The sequence below is a fragment of the Pelophylax lessonae genome (genome assembly GCF_965119305.1).
Source record: "Pelophylax lessonae genome assembly, chromosome: 9".
In the NCBI taxonomy this organism is placed as follows: Eukaryota; Metazoa; Chordata; class Amphibia; order Anura; family Ranidae; genus Pelophylax; species Pelophylax lessonae.
This window is the reverse complement of record NC_138776.1, coordinates 143277808-143297953: the sequence shown is the minus strand read 5'-3', so window position 1 is coordinate 143297953 and position 20146 is coordinate 143277808. Positions and strand designations below refer to the sequence as shown.

The 20146-nt window shown below is 42.7% G+C and overlaps 1 protein-coding gene across 2 annotated transcripts in view; it reads left to right on the top strand.

The window, feature by feature from the left end:
- The window catches only part of ANAPC16 (anaphase promoting complex subunit 16), a 42432-nt gene extending 23923 nt beyond the window's left edge, over window positions 1–18509 (top strand). Inside the window, exons 3-4 of one of the 2 annotated variants that reach the window (XM_082268294.1) lie at window positions 7594–7668; window positions 18303–18509. In XM_082268294.1, the coding sequence (XP_082124420.1) occupies window positions 7594–7668; window positions 18303–18424 (197 nt within the window). In that variant the 3' untranslated portion in view covers window positions 18425–18509. Of the gene's footprint in view, window positions 1–7593; window positions 7669–18287 lie in introns of both variants that reach the window. The other variant, XM_082268293.1, reaches the window with a different exon arrangement.
- Window positions 18510–20146: the final 1637 nt, after the last annotated feature.

The window sequence follows — 20146 nt, the reverse complement described above, 5'->3', positions numbered from 1 at the left end:
TGTGGAGACTGCGTTGCCTTTAGGCGCAGCTGCATTTCCCACCCCTCATGTTTGCACTGCTTTGGGACGTCCCCATTGTGACGAATATGAAGATGGCGGCGACTGTCGGAGGACGTAAGAGAAAACTGAATTTTTGTAAAATCTTACCTGTAAAATTCCTTTCTCTGAGTCCTCCGACAGTCGCCGCCCGCCCCTCTTTTGGGGTTTGGTTGTATACTCTACTGCTATTCCACTGAAACTGAGGAATGGATACAGGAAGTAGGAGGTTACTGACTGAGGGGACCACCCCCTGGGGGTGGGATATGTTAAAAGCTTTAATATTAACATATTCTGTTGCCTAGCTACTCCTACGGAGCAAAGGTCATTAACCCATTGTGACGAATATGAAGATGGCGGCGACTGTCGGAGGACTCAGAGAAAGGAATTTTACAGGTAAGATTTTACAAAAATTCTGTTTTTTGCCATACTTCAGCTTTAGGCGACATGAAGTCAGGGGCTCCCTTGTCGCCACTGAATGCACACAGCCCGACTCGGGAGCATGCCCACAAGGGTGCCCCCACATGGCTTGCTATGGGTGCTCACTGAGGAGAGGAAGAGTGCACATCTCCTGCAGGGAACCCTAGAAGAGGAGGTAAAGGACTGCTCTGTGCAACATGTGTGTATCTTTTTTTCATTTTAGGTACTCCATAGACATGCTGGTAGGTTAATTGGCTCCTGTCTATATTGGCCCTAGTATGTGTATGTATGAATATGAGTTTGGGACCTTAGATTGTAAGCTCCTTGAGGACAAGTACTGGCACAAATGTACAATACAGGTACATCTCATAAAATTAGAATATCATCCAAGTTCATTTATTTCAGTAATTCAATTCAAAAGGTGAAACTCCTATAATTTATATAGATGCGTTACACACAGAGTGATATATTTCAAGCATTTGTTTCTTTTAAATTTGCTGATTATGGCTTACAGCTAGTGAAAAAACTGTATCTCAGAAATAATTTTATATTGCATACAGAAATGTTGGCTTATTGAAAAGTATGTCCATGTACAATATAGTATGCACTCCATACTTGGTCAGGGCTCCTTTTGCATGAATTACTGCATCAATGTGGTGTGACATGGAGGTGATCAGCCTGTGGCACTGCTGAGGTGTTATGGAAGCCCAGGTTTCTTTGATAGTGGCTTTTAGCTCATCTACATTGTTGGATCTGATGTCTCTCATCTTCCTCTTGACAATACCCCACAGATGCTCAATGGGGTTTAGGTCAGGCGAGTTTGCTGGCCAATGAAAGATAGTGATACGGTGATCATTAACCACTTGCCGACTGCCGTCAGTATATTTACTGCGGAAGTCAGCCCCTCACAGGCAAAGCGACGTAGGTCTAAGTCACTAGACTATAAGGCTCTGGGGAGCGCGCGCCGCCGAATGCGCGCTCCCGCTCGGTCACGGACCCCCCCCCCCCCCCCCCGCGCGTGTGCCCGGTGGACCTGATCGTCCGTTACACCGGGAGAAAGGCAGGCGGCTAATGTAAACAAAGCCGCCTGTCATTCTCCCCTGTGTAAGAATGGTGATCATACGGTTCTACTATGTAGGACCGTTGATCACTGTTCTTACAGCTCAAGCCACAGCCAATCACAGTTAGAAACACGCCCCTAGGGACACACACCACCCTTCCCTCTCAAAAAAGTTAACCCCTTCACTTCCAGTGTCATTTTTACAGTAACAGTGCATATGTATAACACTGATTACTGTAGTAATGTCACTGGTAACCCCAAAAGTGTCAAAAATGTCAGTCAAGGGTCCGATCTGTCCGCCCCAATGTCGCAGTCCCGCCAAAAAAATTGCAGATCCCCGCCATTACTCGTTAAAAAAAACAACAACAAAAATGACAAAAATCCTTCCCTTAGTTAGTAAACGCAATAACTTTTGCGCAAACCAATCAAAATACGCTTTTTGTGATTGTTTTTTTAACCAAAAATATGTAGCAGAAAACAAATTGGCCTAAAATGTTAACAAATTTTGATTTTTCATTTTTTGGGGGGGAATTTCATATAAAAAAAAAATGTGAAAAATATTGTTATTTTTGCAAAATTGACGCTCTTTTTTTGTTTATAGCGCATGATCAAAAAATCGCACAGGTGATCAAACACCACCAAAAGAAAGCTCTGTTTGTGGGAAAAAAGGACGTCAAATTTGTTTAGGTACAGCATCGCACGACCGCGCAATTGTCCGTTAAAGTCACGCAGTGCCGAATCGCAAAATAGGCCCTGGTCAGGAAGGGGGTAAAATCTTCCGGGGCTTAAGTGGTTAAGGTAGGTATTGGTACTTATGGTAGTATGGGCAGGTGTCAAGTCCTGCTGGAAAATAAAATCTGCATCTCCATAAAGCTGGTCAGGGAAGCATGAAGTGCTCTAGAATTTTCATGGTAGAGGGCTGCGTTGACTTTGGACTTGATAGAACACAGTGGACCAACACCAGCAGATGACATGGCTCCCCAAATCATCACTGACTGTGGAAACTTTACACTGGACCTCATGCAACTTGGATTCTGTGCCTCTCAACTTCTCCTCCAGACTCTGGGACATTGATTTTCAAATGAAATGCTACATTTTGCACAGTACCTTTTTCCTATGTGATATACAGCAGTCACATCACCCAGCTCTTTCCCAGAATGTCTGCAAGGAAACATAAGCAGGAGGAGCGTCTACTAAACCTCAATAAACTGTTTTAAATTGCCATACAAATATATACAGTATCCCACAAATGTGAGTACACCCCTCACATTTTTGTAAACATTTTATTATATCTTTTCATGTGACAACACTGAAGAAATGACACTTTCCTACAATGTAAAGTAGTGAGTGTACAGCTTGTATAACAGTGTAAATTTGCTATCCCTTCAAAATAACTCAACACACAACCATTATTGTCTAAACTTCCGGCAACAAAAGTGAGTACACCCCTAATGAAAATGTCCAAATTGGGCCCAATTAGCCGTTTTCCCTCCCCGGTGCCATGTGACTTGTTAGTGTTACAAGGTCTCAGGTGTGAATGGGGAGTAGGTGTGTTAAATTTGGTGTTATTGCTCTCACTCTCTCATACTGGTCACTGGAAGTTCAACATTGCACCTCATGGCAAAGAACTATCTGAGGATCTGAAACAAAGAATTGTTGCTCTACGTAAAAAGATGGCCTAGGCTTTAAGAAGATTGCCACGACCCTGAAACTAAGCTGCAGCACAGTGGCCAAGACCATACAGCGGTTTAACAATACCGGTTCCACTCAGAACAGGCCTCGTCATGGTCGACCAAAGGGATTTAGTGCACGTACTCAGCGTCATATCCAGAGGTTGTCTTTGGGAAAAAGACGTATGAGTGCTGCCAGCATTGCTGCAGAGGTTGAAGGGATGGGGGTCAGCCTGTCAGTGCTTAGACCATACACAGCACATCAAATTGATCTGCTGTCGTCCCAGAAGGAAGCCTCTTCTAAAGATGATGCACAAGAAAGCCTGTAAACCGTTTGCTGAAGACAAGCAGGCTTAAGGACATGGATTACTGGAACCATGTCCTGTGGTCTGATGAGACCAAGATAAACTTATTTGGTTCAGATAATGTCAAGCATGTGTGATGGCAACCGGGTGAGGAGTACAAAGACAAGTGTGTCTTGCCTACAGTCAAGCATGGCGGTGGGAGTGTCATGGTCTGGGGCTGCATTAGTGCTGCCGACACTGGGGAGCTACAGTTCATTGAGGGAACCATGAATGCCAACATGTACTGTGACATACTGAAGCAGAGCACGATCCCCCTCCCTTCAGAGACTGGGCCGCAGGGCAGTATTCCAACATAACAACCCCAAACACACCTCCAAGACAACCGCTGCCTTGCTAAAGAAGCTGAGGGTAAAGGTGATGGACTGGCCAAGCATGTATCCAGACCTAAACCCTATTGAGCATGTGTGGGGCATCCTCAAACGGAAGGTGGTGGAGCGCAAGGTCTCTAACATCCACCAGCTCCATGATGTCGTCGTGGAGGAGTGGAAGAGGACCTCAGTGGCAACCTGTGAAGCTCTGGTGAACTCCATGCCCAAGAGGGATAAGGCAATCCAGGAAAATAATGGTGGCCACATAAAATATTGACACTTTGGGCCCAATTTTGACATTTTCACTTAGGGGTGTACTCACTTTTGTTGCCAGAGGTTTAGACAATGGCTGTGTTTTGAGTTATTTTGAGGGGGCAGCAAATTTACACTGTTAGGCCCCTTTCACACAAACGGTTCGTTTGTCCGTTTTTCATCCATCCGTTGACGGATAAAAAAACGGACATCAATGCATCTCTATGTAAAAAAGATGACAACGAATGATCATCCGTTAACATTCATTTTCATCCACTTCCGTCAACGGATGAATGCCCTATTTTTCATCCGTCAAAAAAACGGATCCGACGAAAAAAACGGATGTAAACGGACAAACGGTGCATTGGTAGTGGATGTAAAAAAACGGATGAAAAACTGATACATTTTGACATGATTGAACTGATGAACTGAACGGGGACCGTATGTGTGAAAGGGGCCTTATACAAGCTGTACACTCTACTTTACAAAGTGTCATCTCTACAGTGTTGTCACATGAAAAGATATAATAAAATATTTACAAAAATGTGAGGGGTGTACTCACTTTTGTGAGTAACTGTATACAGGGTTAGTCTAGTTGAAAAAAGACTCCAGTCTATCTAGTTCAACCAAAAAAAGGGGGGGGGGAGTCATACAATCTTATATACACAATCTACACACTACAATACACTGTTGATCCAGAGAAAGGCAAAAAAATCCTTCCTGATCCCCCATAAAGCATTCAGATATTCCCTGGATCAACCTTACCTATAAAATATTATCATCTAGTTATGTCTAGTTATGTACGTTTAGGAAAGAATGCAGGCCTTTTTTAAAGGCCAGAACCAGCTCTTGAGGGAGTATATTCCACATTTTCACAGCTCTTACTTTGAAGAAACCTTTCCAAATTTAAAGATTAAATCTCTTTTCCTCCAGACATAATAATGCCACCTTGTCCTCTGTGATGACAGTGTATATATTTGAAATCAAATCTTTATTATTTTTTGGAAATAACGTGGTGTGGGCGGGTTTCTGCCAATCACAGGCTGTGTCGCCCTACAGCCAGTGTCTTAAAATAGGAGGGAGGTGAAGCCTCCATTAATCTACTCCATGTAATATCCTGGCCTCATTGTGTTTAGCTGGTTAGTGGGCATGGGGGAGGAGGGAGAGTGTGACTATCATTTATCACTGTGTACACCCCACATGTGTGACTCTGTAGTTACATGGGCTGCTCTGATGTGATGGGTACGAAATGCTCAGCGTATAGACTGAAAACAGAGCATGTGCAGAGTAGCCACCACAGTTGAAAAATCCCTAGCTGAGATGGGGACATGAACAGAAGGTGGAGCTAGAGCAGCAGGATCAGCCACCTTTTTTGCAGACTATAGAAAATTAATCTCATAATGACCGAGTCAGGTAATAAACCATTTATTGACAGTTTTTTATGATGTGGGTTTAGTTTATGATGAGGGTTCAGCTCTACTATTTAATCATTGTCAAAATAGTTACCGATCAGTTGTTTGGTCTTTCACATAATGCTGTATTATACAGTATCCTTCTCCTTTTTTTAATTTTGTAGAATTATATTCTGTACCCATTATGTATAAACATCTGCCTAAATAGATTTTGTATATTGTGGCAATTTTTAACCACTTTACCACCGGAGGATTTTGCTGTCTTCCGTCCAGGCCACTTTTTGTGATTCGGCGCTGTGCGACTTCAACTGACAATTGCGCGGTCGTGCGACGCCGTACCCAAACGAAATTTACGTCCTTTTTTTCCCACAAACAGAGCTTTCTTTTGGTGGTACTTGATCACCTGTGCGATTTTTACTTTTTGCGCTATAAACAAAAAAAGAGCGTTTATTTTGAAAAAATAACAATATTTTTAACATTTTTTTATATGAAATTCTCCCCAAAAAAGATGTAAAAACCAATTTTTTTAAAAATTTTTGGCCAATTTGTTTTATGCTACATATGTTTGGTAAAAAAAATCGCAATAAGCGTATTTTGATTGGTTTGCGCAAAAGTTATTGCGTTTACTAACAAAGGGAAAGATTTCTGTCATTTTTGGTGTTTTTTTTTTAACGCGTAATGGCGGCGATCTGCGTTTTTTTTTTTGCGGGACTGCGACATTGCGGTGGACAGACCAGACCCCTGACTGACATTTTTGACACTTTTGGGGGTACCAGTGACATTACTGCAGTAATCAGTGCTATAAATATGCACTGTTACTGTAAAAATGACACTGGCAGGGAAGGGGTTAATTTTATTGGAGAGGGAGGGGTTAATGTATGCCTGGTGCTTACTGACGTGTAGGGGGGGAGGTGACTGTGTGAGTCATGGACAGATCGGATGTCCAGCTATGCTGAACAGTCCGATCTGTCACTCCCTGTCACTATGGAGATCCGCCCGCTGTGTTTACACAAAGCGGGCGGATCTCCAGACTCGATCCCCGACGATCGGGTAAGAGCAGCGGCAATCGCCGCTGCTCCTCCCCTGGCCCGACTCCCGCTGTGAATGAAAACAGCGGGAGCGAGCCTCCGGCGGCGCGCAAGCGCCGCCCAGAAGGGGGAGTGTCCAATCACGTTAATACTACGTGACTGGACGATAACGAACCACTCTGCCGCAGTAGTATTACTGTGAGCGGTTGTAGAGTGGTTAATAGGTTTAGTTCCAGTGCAAAAATAGTTGTTTCTGTTTTTAGAATAAACATTTAACTGTCCTCAGCAGGAATAGGTAAATTACTAATAAACTCGCCTCCCTGTTTCCCCTCACGTCCTCCTGAGCACCATTATTTTATTAATTTTATTTCCCCTTGCTCATATTACATCCTTCTTGCTTCCTGGATATATTATACTGCGTGCCTGGCGTGCTGAAATGGTATTGTTCTAGGGGAGGGGCGCTGGTATACTTGGACTTTAGAAAATGTCTATCGCAAGAAGATGTTTTTGCACATCTGGCAGGTTTGAGCTTCCAAAATTGGTTTCCAGAAAGCCACAGGTTTCCTCTGCTTTAGACAAAAGGTTTCTTGTAGAACCTTGCATTCTTTTATAGTAATGGTTTTTGGTGGTTTCTACTCATGAATCTGGTCACATCCCAAACCAGGCAACTCATTTAATCTCCAAGTTTAGTCCCACCTCTACCCTTATTTTTGTAAGTGGATTTGTAAAATATCTCTTGTAGTTTGGTTTTCCTGTGTAGGCTGTTGGCATGTTCTTTGTGCCCACCAGGACATTTTGCTTGCATTCATCTTATTCATTTGCACTTATGTTAATGTTATGCCTGTAAAAATGTTCAGCTGTGGAATATGGATGACTGCAAACTGCTGTCACTAAATAGCATGCCTAGCAGAAGAAGCTGGACCTTTTTATACTGAAAGAGTAGATATTTGAACATATTTCTGAACTAAAACACACTGCTGAATCTTGTTGGAAAAGGATATTGCTCCTAATTTTTATGACTGTGCACTGTTTTTCTTTGCAGATGGCTCTGAAAGGTTCCTGTGCGAGTCAGTATTTAGCTATCAAGTTGCATCAACTTTAAAGCAGGTGAAGCATGGTAAGTAGATAACTAAAAACAGATTTCTGCTTTGGAGCATGCCTTTAAATAGGTTTAATTGAAGGACATGGCAACATAATCAATGTGGCAGGCTTTAAAGCATGATTAATGCATGGATATTATATATCAAACTGGAAAAAAAAACAGTATTCAAGGCAATCTTTGCAGGAGCATTTTAAAGAAACAAGATTTTTATTTGCCAGGGGCTGACCTCAATTGGGAGTTCACCAAGAGACTAAAGCCCTGTACACATGGGCCGAATATCGGCTGGTTCATAAGAGAAACCGGGCGACGTTCACCACGTGTGCCTGTCGAAGGGGCTTAATCGGCATCCGATCAGCGCTCTCAGCCAATTGCTGCGAGTGCTGACCGGTGTGTTCTGGCAGCGGGGCGTCCCCCTATCAGAACACAATAGCTCAGCAGGGAGATCACTGTACTAACATTGGATAGCTAGTACAGCGAGCTCTGTTTTTTTATTTTTATTTTGTTCAGCCCCCTGGGTTGAACGAAGAGAAAACTTAGTGTGTACCTAGCTTTATAAGTAAGACTGAGATGGGAAGACATCTTCCCAAGAATGACATGTGGAAAGAGATCTGCCTGTTCCCATGAGTGTCAGTGCCCCACTATACATGCATAGTACTTGTGCATTTGTACTCCATTTTTTTTAATAATGGAATAACTTCTAAAATCTCCATGTTTGGTAATGAGTGCCTACCAGCAGTGTGAGGGGGCCAATTAATTGCGCTCTTGCTTTTGCCAAATAGACTATGTACTATAATGCTAAAACCAGGAGCATTGCTTTCTTCCATATAGATGTCTATGGTCAGCCTACAGTATAAGAAAATTATTTTTTGATGGTCTTGAAGAAAAAAAATCTCTAAAGCAGTAATGAGGGTTTAGTGCCACTGTCAGATTTTTTTAATATCTGTATCCACATTAGTGAGATATACTCTCTCTGTTTGTCCTGGTGGCCACCGACACATGGACCAAAGGGAGTAGGGGAGAAAGCAAAATTGTGAGCTGCCACTAGAACAGGGTAAGATGGGAAATATAATTTAGGAGATCATAACCAATACTTGGTCAATTAAAACATAGGCTGGTACGCGTTCAACCCACATCAATCACAATTCTACAGGACTTATGATACTGCTCCACAAAATTCTAAAAATGTTGTAATCGCCATGCTGCATTTTTGTCTATTTTTTTTTTTGGGCCCCTAAAGTATACTTCAACACAAGAACGACATGTAATAAATTGTTGTCCTAGAGTGGCAACATTCACTTTCTGTCAGAGTTGCCAACTGTCAGTAAATTCAGGAACAGTTTGTAAAATGCGTGATTTTACATCGGTCTGTGAATGTCTGTAACGGACATTCAAAGACCGATGTAAAAATCACATCTTTTATTAACCGTCCCTGAATTTACTGACCGTTGGCAACCCTACTTGCTGTATTCTTTTGTGCACTCCAGGGTCAGATTGGCTCATGATGAAGGCCCGTGCACATGATCAGAAAATTGTATAAATAAAATAGCGCTTTCTAAGTGATCGTACGATAATCTGATTGTTAGTACACAGCTTTGGTCCGAAATTATCCGAAGGGACAAACCCAAAAATTTTCCTAATACACTACCAGATCGGACAATTTTCAATTAATCAGTGCAGTTTTCGTACGAAAATACAATACATTACATCACTTTCTAATTTTTATTCTGTTTTACGAAATTAAATCCTGGCACACACTATGAGTTTTTGTTGAACAAAAAAAAAACGGTCAGAGCCGCTGTACTAACTATGCAAAGTTAGTATAGCGCTCTCCCCCTGCTAAGCTGTAGTGCTTTGACAGGGTAAACGCCATTGGCTGAGAGCGCTGATCGTCAGTCAGCTGCTAGTTTTCCAGCATGCTCGTCCAACAGGGTCGAATGTCGGCCATTTTTTTTTTTTTAACCGGCTGGTGTCTCCCAATATTTGACCCGTGTGTACGGGGCTTTAGTAATCTCTTCATTTCAATATTAAGACTAGCATGCAAAAAAAAAAAGGAGGATCTTTCGTCCGATAATCTCATCAAGTGTAGCAGGCTTTATGTCTATAGTGCAGTTTATCGCTACATTTTGCATTACAATTTATAAGGCCACTTAGGAAATGACTGCATCCCTGCTGCTCTGATTTCTTTTTTTTTTTTTTTTTTTTTTTCCTTAAGGGCAGCATAATTTCACACTCCTACCCCTGAGAGGTTTAATTAAATGGGCAGAGCCTAGATCTTGTCTTTTAGTATGGGCTTGTAAAGCTTTCTTCTTTAATACCTGAGGCAAAAAGATCTGAAAAACATGAGCCACAAATCTTGTTCCCACATTTAGTTTGTCACAATTTGCTTTGCTTTAAATGTAACCTTTTCCTTTTTAGTCGCCAGATTTTCTATTTGCACCATTCATTAAAAAATAAAAACTGTGTTGTATTTTTCTGCTCCCGTTTGCTGTATTTTGTTGCTGTATTTCCTTTAGTCTGAGTGCACTTTCTTTCCTTGCATTACTCCCCACCAGATCTTGTAGATAAATAAAAAAATAAAAAAAACAAGGTCTGTGTGTTAACCAGAGGTATCTTGTTCCCTGTCAAAAAGACGAATGGAACTAGCTTGTTTGTGGTTTAGAAACTAGTTTAGCTTGTTTTCCAAACGTTTTAAATAAAGGAAAAAAAAAACACAAAAATAGGCTTGAAGCTATAGTCTTTTAAAGTTTATTTTAAAGTGGGATTAGCATCAAACATGAATGCAGTCCATGTCAGGTAGTGATGGTAATCTGATGCAAGTGCACATGGGTGCAGTAGTCTCAAATAAGTGTGCATTGGTGCAGTGGCAGCGAGTACAGAAGTGGGAGCCCGTGTCCCCTTTCACACAATGCCTGACTTCACAGATTTCCCATTCTTTCTAATTGTCGCTGTTCAAACTTTTTCGCCCTATGCTTTATGCCCTATGCTGCATATTCTGGCATTTTGGTCTCAGTCTTCAATAGGAACATCTGTAAATGCGTTACAGGCTGTTTTTCCTTGTGTTTTTACGCCTGAAGCATTCCTCTCCTCCTATAGAACGGCTCACCTCCCTTTGTCCAGCCCAGGAAACAAGCTCCTGAAGCTAATACATTTGCAAAAACGCCTGTAATACGCCTGGAAAAAAAGGCTTCGAAATCACCAGGAACATGCTCTGCTCTGGTGTGAATGTGAAGTGTAATTGAAAACCATATAAACACCTGTGCAAAGAGTCAAAATACAATCAGTATACAAAGTTAGTAAAAGAAAAAACCCAAAGTAAATCCTGCAGGTAGTTGCTGCCTTCAATTATGAATATACATAGATAAAAGTTAAAAGTTCAAAAATGGGGCTGTGCTTACACTAAATTTGATAAAACTGATTGAATTTTAAGCAATTTTAGAGAACCTATCAACATTTAAAACTATATCAGTTTTATCACATTTAGGGTAAGTGCAAGCCCATATGTTGTACTTTCTAAAGTGTTCCTAAACCCACAACAGTAAAATCAGTTTGTATATGCAGTAAAGCATGCTTGTTATACTCACTGTAGTTAATCCCCTGCATTTTGTAAAAAGGTTTATCCTGACTTCTCTGGTCCTCCCCTTCTTCCACAGCCCCCAACCCATCTCCTGATAGTACAGAGCATTGAGGGCACTGTGCACATGCTCAGTTTGGTGTATGTTGCTAAAGATTTTTTTTTTCTTTGGGGGGGGGGGGTACATGTGATTGGCACAGGGCCAATCAGCACTGTCCAGATAGAGGGTCAGGGGTCCTGCAGCCTCATTGGACAATCAGAGTAGAATGAAAACTCCTACAAGCTTTAACCAGACACTGATAGACGATACAAGACTGCTCTAACTGCTGATGAGAAAAGGTACTTAGCAGTTTATATTTCTCTATCATTCATTGACAGACACAGCTCCTGATCTTCTTAACCATTAGGCTATACTGGCCTCTACAGGAGTAGAACACTAGGCAGAAAAAAAATTTGACTAAATCTTTGGGCAGTCCCAAGGGGTATAATCCCACTCTCCGCTATAGGCACTTTTTTTTCTGCCTAGTCAGGAGTAAGGACCTAGTTCCTTGCTAGGATTTTCGGTCCTGGCAATTTTTTTCCTTTTTGATGGATCTTTTCCTGTGAAAATTTACAATCAACTGCTGGACTGGGCGATGAGCTGGATATTTTTTCAAATCCAGTGGTCACCCTAGTCTGGCCAGCGAGCGGCAGACCATAGCTCCGCGCTAGGTCGACCGCGACATAGCCCCACTCGACGGGGGCTGGCCTGCGAGTTAAACATTTTGTAAGGTTGCATACAGCCTGGCCTCGCCTGAGTCACAGCGTTTCTCCATTGCCGACAGCCCCCCCCCCCCATTTTGATGGAGAGGAGGTTCTGTCTGGTGGTGTGATTGTCCCAGTTTCGACTTTTTTCAGGGCTTTTATTCAAAGCTGTTTACAGTCCCCAAGAAGGAGGGCAAGGTGCATCTAATTCTGGACCTCAAGGCGCTAAACTGCTTTGTGCGGTTGCAGAAGTTCCGAATGGAGTCCATTCGCACAGTAGTGGTATCCCTAAATCAGGGGGATCTTCTTGCTTCTATCAACATCAAGAACGCTTACCTTTACATTCCAATCTGTGTTAGTCACCAGCGCTTCTTCCGCTTTGCCGTGGGAGTGGAGCATTATCCGTTTGTGGCGTTACCCTATTGTCTTGCCTCCACTTCTCGGGTCTTCACAACAGTGTTGGCCCCGGTGCTGGCATTGTTGCGTTAGCGGAGTATCGTGGTACTGGGGTACCTGGACGATCTTCTGCCACAAGCGGAGTCTCCAACTGCTCTGGTGGAAAGCTGGGAGATTACTCTGCAAACTCTGAGGGAGTTTGGTTGGATCCTGAACCTTCAGAAGTCTGCTCTGTTCCGTCCACAAATCTGGACTCTCTGGGTCTGACTCTGGACTCGGACTTAGCCAGAGTGTTTTTTCCTCTGGAAAATCTCCAGAAACCGCAGGAACCAATTCAACTTCTGTTGTCCAGCAGAGGTCATCCCTTTGGACTTGCATGCGGGTGCTGGGCCATGTCTGCCTTTGAGGCGGTTCCGTTTGCACAGTTTCATACGAGATCTCGGCAAAGAGAGATTCTGGTCAAATGGGACAAGAATCCACAGTCTATAGGCAATCTGATCCAGCTGAGCCAGTGTACGAGAGGGTTAGTGATCTGGTGGCTTCGTTCTCTGGCTCTTCGCCAGGGAAAATCCTTTCTCCCCCTGTACTGGACGGTGGTCACCACGGATGCCAGCCTGTCTGGGTGGGGAGGCATCCTTGGAAAAGATTCTGCTCAGGGGTCTGGACACTGGACTGCCAATCAATGTACTGAACTTCCGAGCGATCAGACTGTCTGGATCATTGGACGGATCGTCTTCAGGGTTATCTGGTGCAAATTCAATCAGACAATGCCACAGCTGTGGCCTATGTCAATCACCAAGGGGGCACAAGAAGTGTCCTGGCAGCTCGGGAAGTAGCCGGCATTCTTGGCTGGGCAGAATTTTTTTCCAGCCATCTCTGCTGTACACATTCCGGGGGTGAAAAATTTGCAGGCGGTTTACCTCAGTCAACAGAATTTTGACCAGGGGGAATGGTCCCTTCGTCCGGAGGTGTTTCATCAGTTGTGGCTCTGGTGGGGTACTCCCGAGGTGGACCTGTTGGCCTCTCGTCTCAAAAGGAAGGTGCAGAGATTTGTGGCACAGTCTCAGAACCCTCTGGTTGATGCCACAGATGTGCTGATGGCCCGTGGGGTCAGTATCGTCTGATTTACCCCCCCCCCCCCCCCCCCGCCCACCCTTTCAAGCTTCTGCCAAGACTTCTGCGCAGGATCGAGGCAGAAGGGATTTCGGTCATCTTAGTGGCTCCAGACTGGCCTTGCCATTCTTGGTACGCCGATCTGGTACGGCTAGTCGCCGATGTTCCTTGGACACTTCCTCCCTGGGAAGATCTGCTGTCCCAAGGATCAATATTCCATCCTACTTTACAGTCGCTGGCTTTAACGGCTTGGCTGTTGAAAGCCAGGTGCTGAAAAAGATAGAGGTTTGTCTGATTCAATGATTCCTACGCAGTTAAAAGCTAGAAAATCTACCTTTAGGGAGATCTACCATCGTACATGGAAGTCATACATTGCGTGGTGTGAGTCTCTTTTGGTTCATTCTCGCTCGCTCCTTTTCGGTGGCTCGAATCTTGACCTTCCTCCACCGGGGGGTTGAGCAGCGCCTGGCCTTGAGTACTATTAATAGCCAGGTCTCGGCCTTGGCAGTGTTTTTTTTAACGACCATTGGCCACACTTTCCTTGGTGTGTACTTTTATCCAGGGAGTTTGACACTTGGCTCCTCCGGTGCTGTCTCCATTGCCGCCTTGGGACCTCAATTTTGTGCTTTTATTCCTCCAGAAACCTCCTTTTGAAAATCTTAGGGAGGTTCCCCTGCTTACGTTATCCCAGAAGGTTGCCTTTTTGGTGGAAATCGCTTCTGCGCGCAGGGTGTCGGAGCTGGCGGCATTGTCTTGTCGTTCACCTTACTTGGTGGTTCACAGAGATAAGGTGGTTCTTTGTCCCGGTCCGTCGTTCCTTCCAAAGGTTGTCTCTGATTTTAATTTGAATGAAGACATTGTGTTGCCTTCCCTGTGTCCCAGGCCTAAACATCCTAAGGAAATTGCCTTGCATTCCTTGGATGTTGTCCAGGAAATAAGGTTGTACCTGGTACCTACGGAGTCTTTTAGGAAGTCAGACTCTCACTATTTGTGCTCACGGACGGACCTCGGAAGGGGTTGTCCACTTCTGCTGCGACCCGTTATAGATGGATCAGACAGAGTGTTTCAAGCCCATTTAATTAAAGGTCAGGTTCCTCCTTTCCCTGTTACGGCACACTCTACTAGGGCGCTTATTGCCTCCTGGGCCTTCCGTCATCAGGCCTCAGTGACGCATGTTTGCAAGGCGGCCACCTGGTCATCGGTTCACACTTTCACAAACTTCTATAAAGTGGATGTGTTGGCATCTGCGGATCTTTCTTTTGGCCACAAGGTTTTGCAGGCTGCTGTTTAGAGGGCCTGGTCCTCTTTGAGGAAAAAAAGGTTTGATGGGCGCTCCTGCTTGGAGGTAAGGCTTCAGTTCAGACATGATGGATAAAGTGCAGCCGGACTGGTATGGATGGCACAAATGCACAGATGTGGTGCTTACATTGAGGGCAGCTCTTTTTAGGCTGAAGCAACAGTCCCAGTGTCATCTCCCGGCTGCCGGACAGTTTTGAGGACAGGAACACCGCGGACCCAGAAGGACGCCGAGCCATGAGGATAGACGCTTGCCTACATGTAAGTCTTTATATGTGTCATTAAAATTATTTACATCTGCTACACTGAGTGGCGCCTTTCTTTCCTTTCTGCCTGGTCGGTCCTCTTTGAGGGTGTATTGTTTTTTCAGGTGAGCTCCAGTTGTTTTGGTTGAGCTCCTGTTTACTTGGTTGGCTATCGTTCGCCTTGGGAATTTCTTTTTCGCTGTTCCCACCCCTCATGTTCAACACTGCTTTGGGAGGTCCCAATGGTTAATAAGATCAGGAGCTGTGTCCGTCAGTGAACGATGGAGAAAATGGGATTTTTGCCTTACTGTAAAATCCATTTCTCTGATGTTCATTGACGGAAACAGCACCCACCGCTCTGTGGAGTTGGATTTCCCCTGACACTGCCTGTAACAAAACTGAGTGCCTATAGCTGAGAGTGGTAGTATACCCCCTGGGCCTGCCCATAGGCATAGTCAAGTTTTTTTTCTGCCTAATGTTCTACTCCTGTAAGTGGCAGTATAACCCAATGGTCAAGAAGATCAGGAGCTGTGTTCGTCAATGAACATCAGAGAAATGGATTTCATGACAAGACAAAAATCCCATTTTACTTAAACTATTGAATTTCCATGTTCGGTGTACTGTGGAAGACCAGATATTGTGAATGCAGGGTCCTGGGTTTAGTAACACTTTGGGTGTAATTGAGGTCTTACTCATCGCAGCGACACCTAGAGTCCCTTTAAATAAGAAAACCACTCTATTTAAACTACACTAGTTAACAATACCGCTTTTACAATTCTCCATCCCTGTGCTGTGTCATGCTGACTGACTACCCAGCTCATGCTGATACACTGCAAGGAAGATCCCTTTCACAAGGTTTCCCTTCTTCTGATTTGTTTGGCTGGTGTTTATGACCTATATGACCCTCTGCTATGTATTTTGTGGCCCTTAGGCCCCAACAGGCAGCAGTGAGAGTGTAAGCATTTATTTTGTAAGTGGGGTTGTAATGGTAGTGGTCTCTAGGAACCCCTTGTAACATATTCCCAGTCTCTTAATGTCTTGCTGTCCCTTCAGTCCCCAACCAATTGCAAGTTTTATGACAATTTCTTATAATACATTTTGCAGTCCCTGAAGTCTTCTGTAGCTTACTAGATATTCTATGCATCCCCTCAGAGGTCAGGGTCCGCATTGGAGGCCCCTACGCTGACAAACACGGCTCTAGCTACGCCATGAACAGTTTTCTGAAATTGTTTTATTTCTACATGTTTAGATGTAATCGGTGCCTAATCAAGGCTTTATTCTTTTATAACAAAGATATGCGAATAAAAGATACAAAAAATCTTACCTCTGCACTTTGCATTGTTGAACATATACCAAAAGGCAGTATCTGTTATCCCGCACTTGTAATAATTACACGTTAAATGAAATGCTAGATAAAGATGTTAGACAGGCTTATTGTGTGCTGTGGTTTTCTTCGCCCTCTCAGGCTGTATGTGCAGAGGTTTATGGAGAATAGCTCTAGTCTGTATTATGAGTGGGCACGTAACAGAAAATCTCATATATATTTATTGGCCATGTTAGCTTCAGTGTAAATCAAAGGATACACTGAAGGCATGGAATACATTATTCCATGCCTTTCTTTGCTCCTGAATGTAGCACATAAGCAATGATAACAAAAACGGTACTTCAAATGATGGTTCTGTCTTCCTTTTCCACTGCTGAATGCTTATGTGATGACCAGACATTTACACATATCAGAAATGGTTCTAGATTGTTACATTCCTTTTATCCCAGCTTTTATCAGACTTTTACAGTGTTTCCTTCTCTTCTTTTGGTCTCCAAGCTTCAAATGTTTGGGGGGGTGCTATATATATTTTTTTTAATTTGCAACCCAAATAAGTACCATCATACATTAAACCTGTGGACACTAGATAAGGTATTATATAAAAGGGAGAAAACAGTTCTGTCTTAATATAGTCCACACATGCACTTTCTCTCCTTAAATGGGTGGCAGTGGTACAAACAATGCATAAAGTGGACTTTTACCTTCATTTTGCCAATTCTCATTTTTTTTTTTTTTTCACACCTTTTTGAGAATGATTAATAACTTTTACTAAATTACTTTTCTAAGCTTCCCTCTCCCTACTTCCAGGTGAGAAATACGTCACTGGTATTCTTCACTTCCCGTAGAGTCTTGGGATATGAATATTCTATAGCCCAAGTGTCTTCAGACAACTTTGAGTGCTAGGTGCGGATGTGCGGGACAGATGGCGCCTGTGCACTCAGTCTCAGGAAATCATATTGTTGCCATTGCAATGGCAAAGTGTTAACAATGATTCCATGGGTAGAGCGCTGGGTGCATATGCACAAGATTGGAGGCACTGTACATTACATTTTCTGAACTTCCACACTCTGTATGCCAGACTGTGCTGTATATTGTACAATTCAAACCATTTTGTTTTGTACATAATAAAACAGACCATTCCACTATGTAAGCTTTACTGTATGTAGTATGTACTTCACCCTACTAGCCATCCATGATTCAAAAAAGTTTTGAGACTTTAGAATTTCACTGAAGGAAAATGCACAATTTGTTGTGCATAAAGGGTATTACAGTATTATGAAGATTGCAAAGGATATCAAAGGAAAGAATTAGCATCACCTTTTTCTAAGCGCCTGAAATGCATGATCAGTATTTTTCTAGGTTTGTCTATTATACATTCATCCGCTAAGTATAGGAATTAGAATTAGAGAACCTCTAATAAAGCAAATATCAGAACAAGCTGTATAAAAAGCAGATACTAGGGTGATAAGTATTGGGTATTGTGTTCCACCTCCCTATTTTGTGAGTTGTTAAGATTTTTTTAGACTAAATTGGAATGTTATTCATTGAAATTATAAAGACTTAGGCTGGCCATAGATGGATTATATTTTTTCTTTTTTTTTTAAGTTAAGCTTGCTAGCTGAACAAAAAAACGTTTTCCTCCATCCCTTCAATGCAGGATAATCGAATAATCCTCCCTGCTGAGACATTGTATTCTGACAGCTGGCATTCTCTGCTGTCAGAATAAACTGATCAGTAGCTGCTGATCGAGAAAAAATTTCCAACAAGCCACTTTGACAAGTAGATTGTTTGATTTCTGTTGAGCTGGAGCAGCCACACATGAATCAGTTATGGGAAATCTGAAAGCCATGGCTCATCATGAACACCCTCGGGTAGGATCTATGATCATAGAGAGACCTTGAAAGACAGTTGAAATCCTGTTCTAATTGCAGTAACATTTGTTTAGGTCTAATCTTTTCAGATCAGCAAGTGAGTCGAATGGAGAAGCTGGCTGGGTTAGTAGAAGAACTGGAGGCAGATGAATGGAGATACACGCCTATAGAGCAGCTCCTGGGCTTCACACCATCTTCAGGAGGAAAGTGATGGAACTACTGAAACACCAAAGGGTGACCACTAAAATGAAGACTTCTTTTGGAGAGGGTTGTGAGAAAACTTTTATTTTGTGCTGCTTTGACAAAGAGCTGCAAATGACATTTTCCTGTATGCAAATAGTCCTTTTGAAATCTTTAAAACCCCTTGGTTGTATTTGGCCAGTCCCACCTAACACAGTTGTAGAACTAAGTATTCGGTTTTGTAATAGAATGAGCACATGCACAACTCACACTTGTTTGCCATCATTTTACTAAGACCATCCAGGACTAAGAATAGATGTCTTCTGTTATTCCATATTTGACTTCCATGATGGAGATTTGACCAGACTTTAGATTTTGGGTGTCATCTAATTTGGCAAAGTTTTTTGACAGTGGCATAGTGTCATGTAGGTACTTTAACTTTGATATATTGTTTATCCCTCCTAGCTTATGTATTTTGTCATTTTGTTTTGTTGCATATTGTTTTTATAAAATAAAGATTATTGCTATGAAAGTTGGACTATGTGTTTCTATAGACACAGGTCTACCTTCACACAGTAACTGAAAACATATTTTATATACTCGTGTGTGTGTGTGTGTGTGTGTATGTATATACAGTGCATTGCGAAAGCATTCGGCCTTTTGCAACATTTCAGGCTTCAAACATAAAGATATAAAACTGTAATTTTTTGTGAAGAATCAACAAGTGGGACACAATCATGAAGTGGAACGAAATTTATTGGATATTTCAAACTTTTTTAACAAATAAAAAAACTGAAAAATTGGGCGTGCAAAATTATTCAGCCCCCTTAAATTAATACTTTGTAGCGCCACCTTTTGCTGCGATTACAGCTGTAAGTCGCTTGGGGTATGTCTCTATCAGTTTTGCACATCGAGAGACTGAAATTTTTGCCCATTCCTCCTTGCAAAACAGCTCAAGCTCAGTGAGGTTGGATGGAGAGTGTTTGTGAACAGCAGTTTTCAGTTCTTTCCACAGCTTCTAGATTGGATTCAGGTCTGGACTTTGACTTGGCCATTCTAACACCTGGATATGGGATATGTTTATTTGTGAACCATTCCATTGTAGATTTTGCTTTATGTTTTGGATCATTGTCTTGTTGGAAGACAAATCTCTGTCCCAGTCTCAGGTCTTTTGCAGACTCCATCAGGTTTTCTTCCAGAATGGTCCTGTATTTTGCTCCATCCATCTTCCCATCAATTTTAACCATCTTCCCTGTCCCTGCTGAAGAAAAGCAGGCCCAAGCCATGATGCTGCCACCACCATGTTTGACAGTGGGGATGGTGTGTTCAGGGTGATGAGCTGTGTTGCTTTTACGCCAAACATAACGTTTTGCATTGTTGCCAAAAAGTTTGATTTTGGTTTCATCTGACCAGAGCACCTTCTTCCACATGTTTGGTGTGTTTCCCAGGTGGCTTGTGGCAAACTTTAAACAACACTTTTTATGGATATCTTTAAGAAATGGCTTTCTTCTTGCCACTCTTCCAATAGATTTGTGCAGTATACGACTGATTGTTGTCCTATGGACAGAGTCTCCCACCTGAGCTGTAGATCTCTGCAGTTCATCCAGAGTGATCGTGGGCCTCTTGGCTGCATGTTTGATCAGTCTTCTCCTTGTATGAGCTGAAAGTTTAGAGGGACGGCCAGGTCTTCGTAGATTTGCAGTGGTCTGATACTCCTTCCATTTCAATATTATTGCTTGCACAGTGCTCCTTG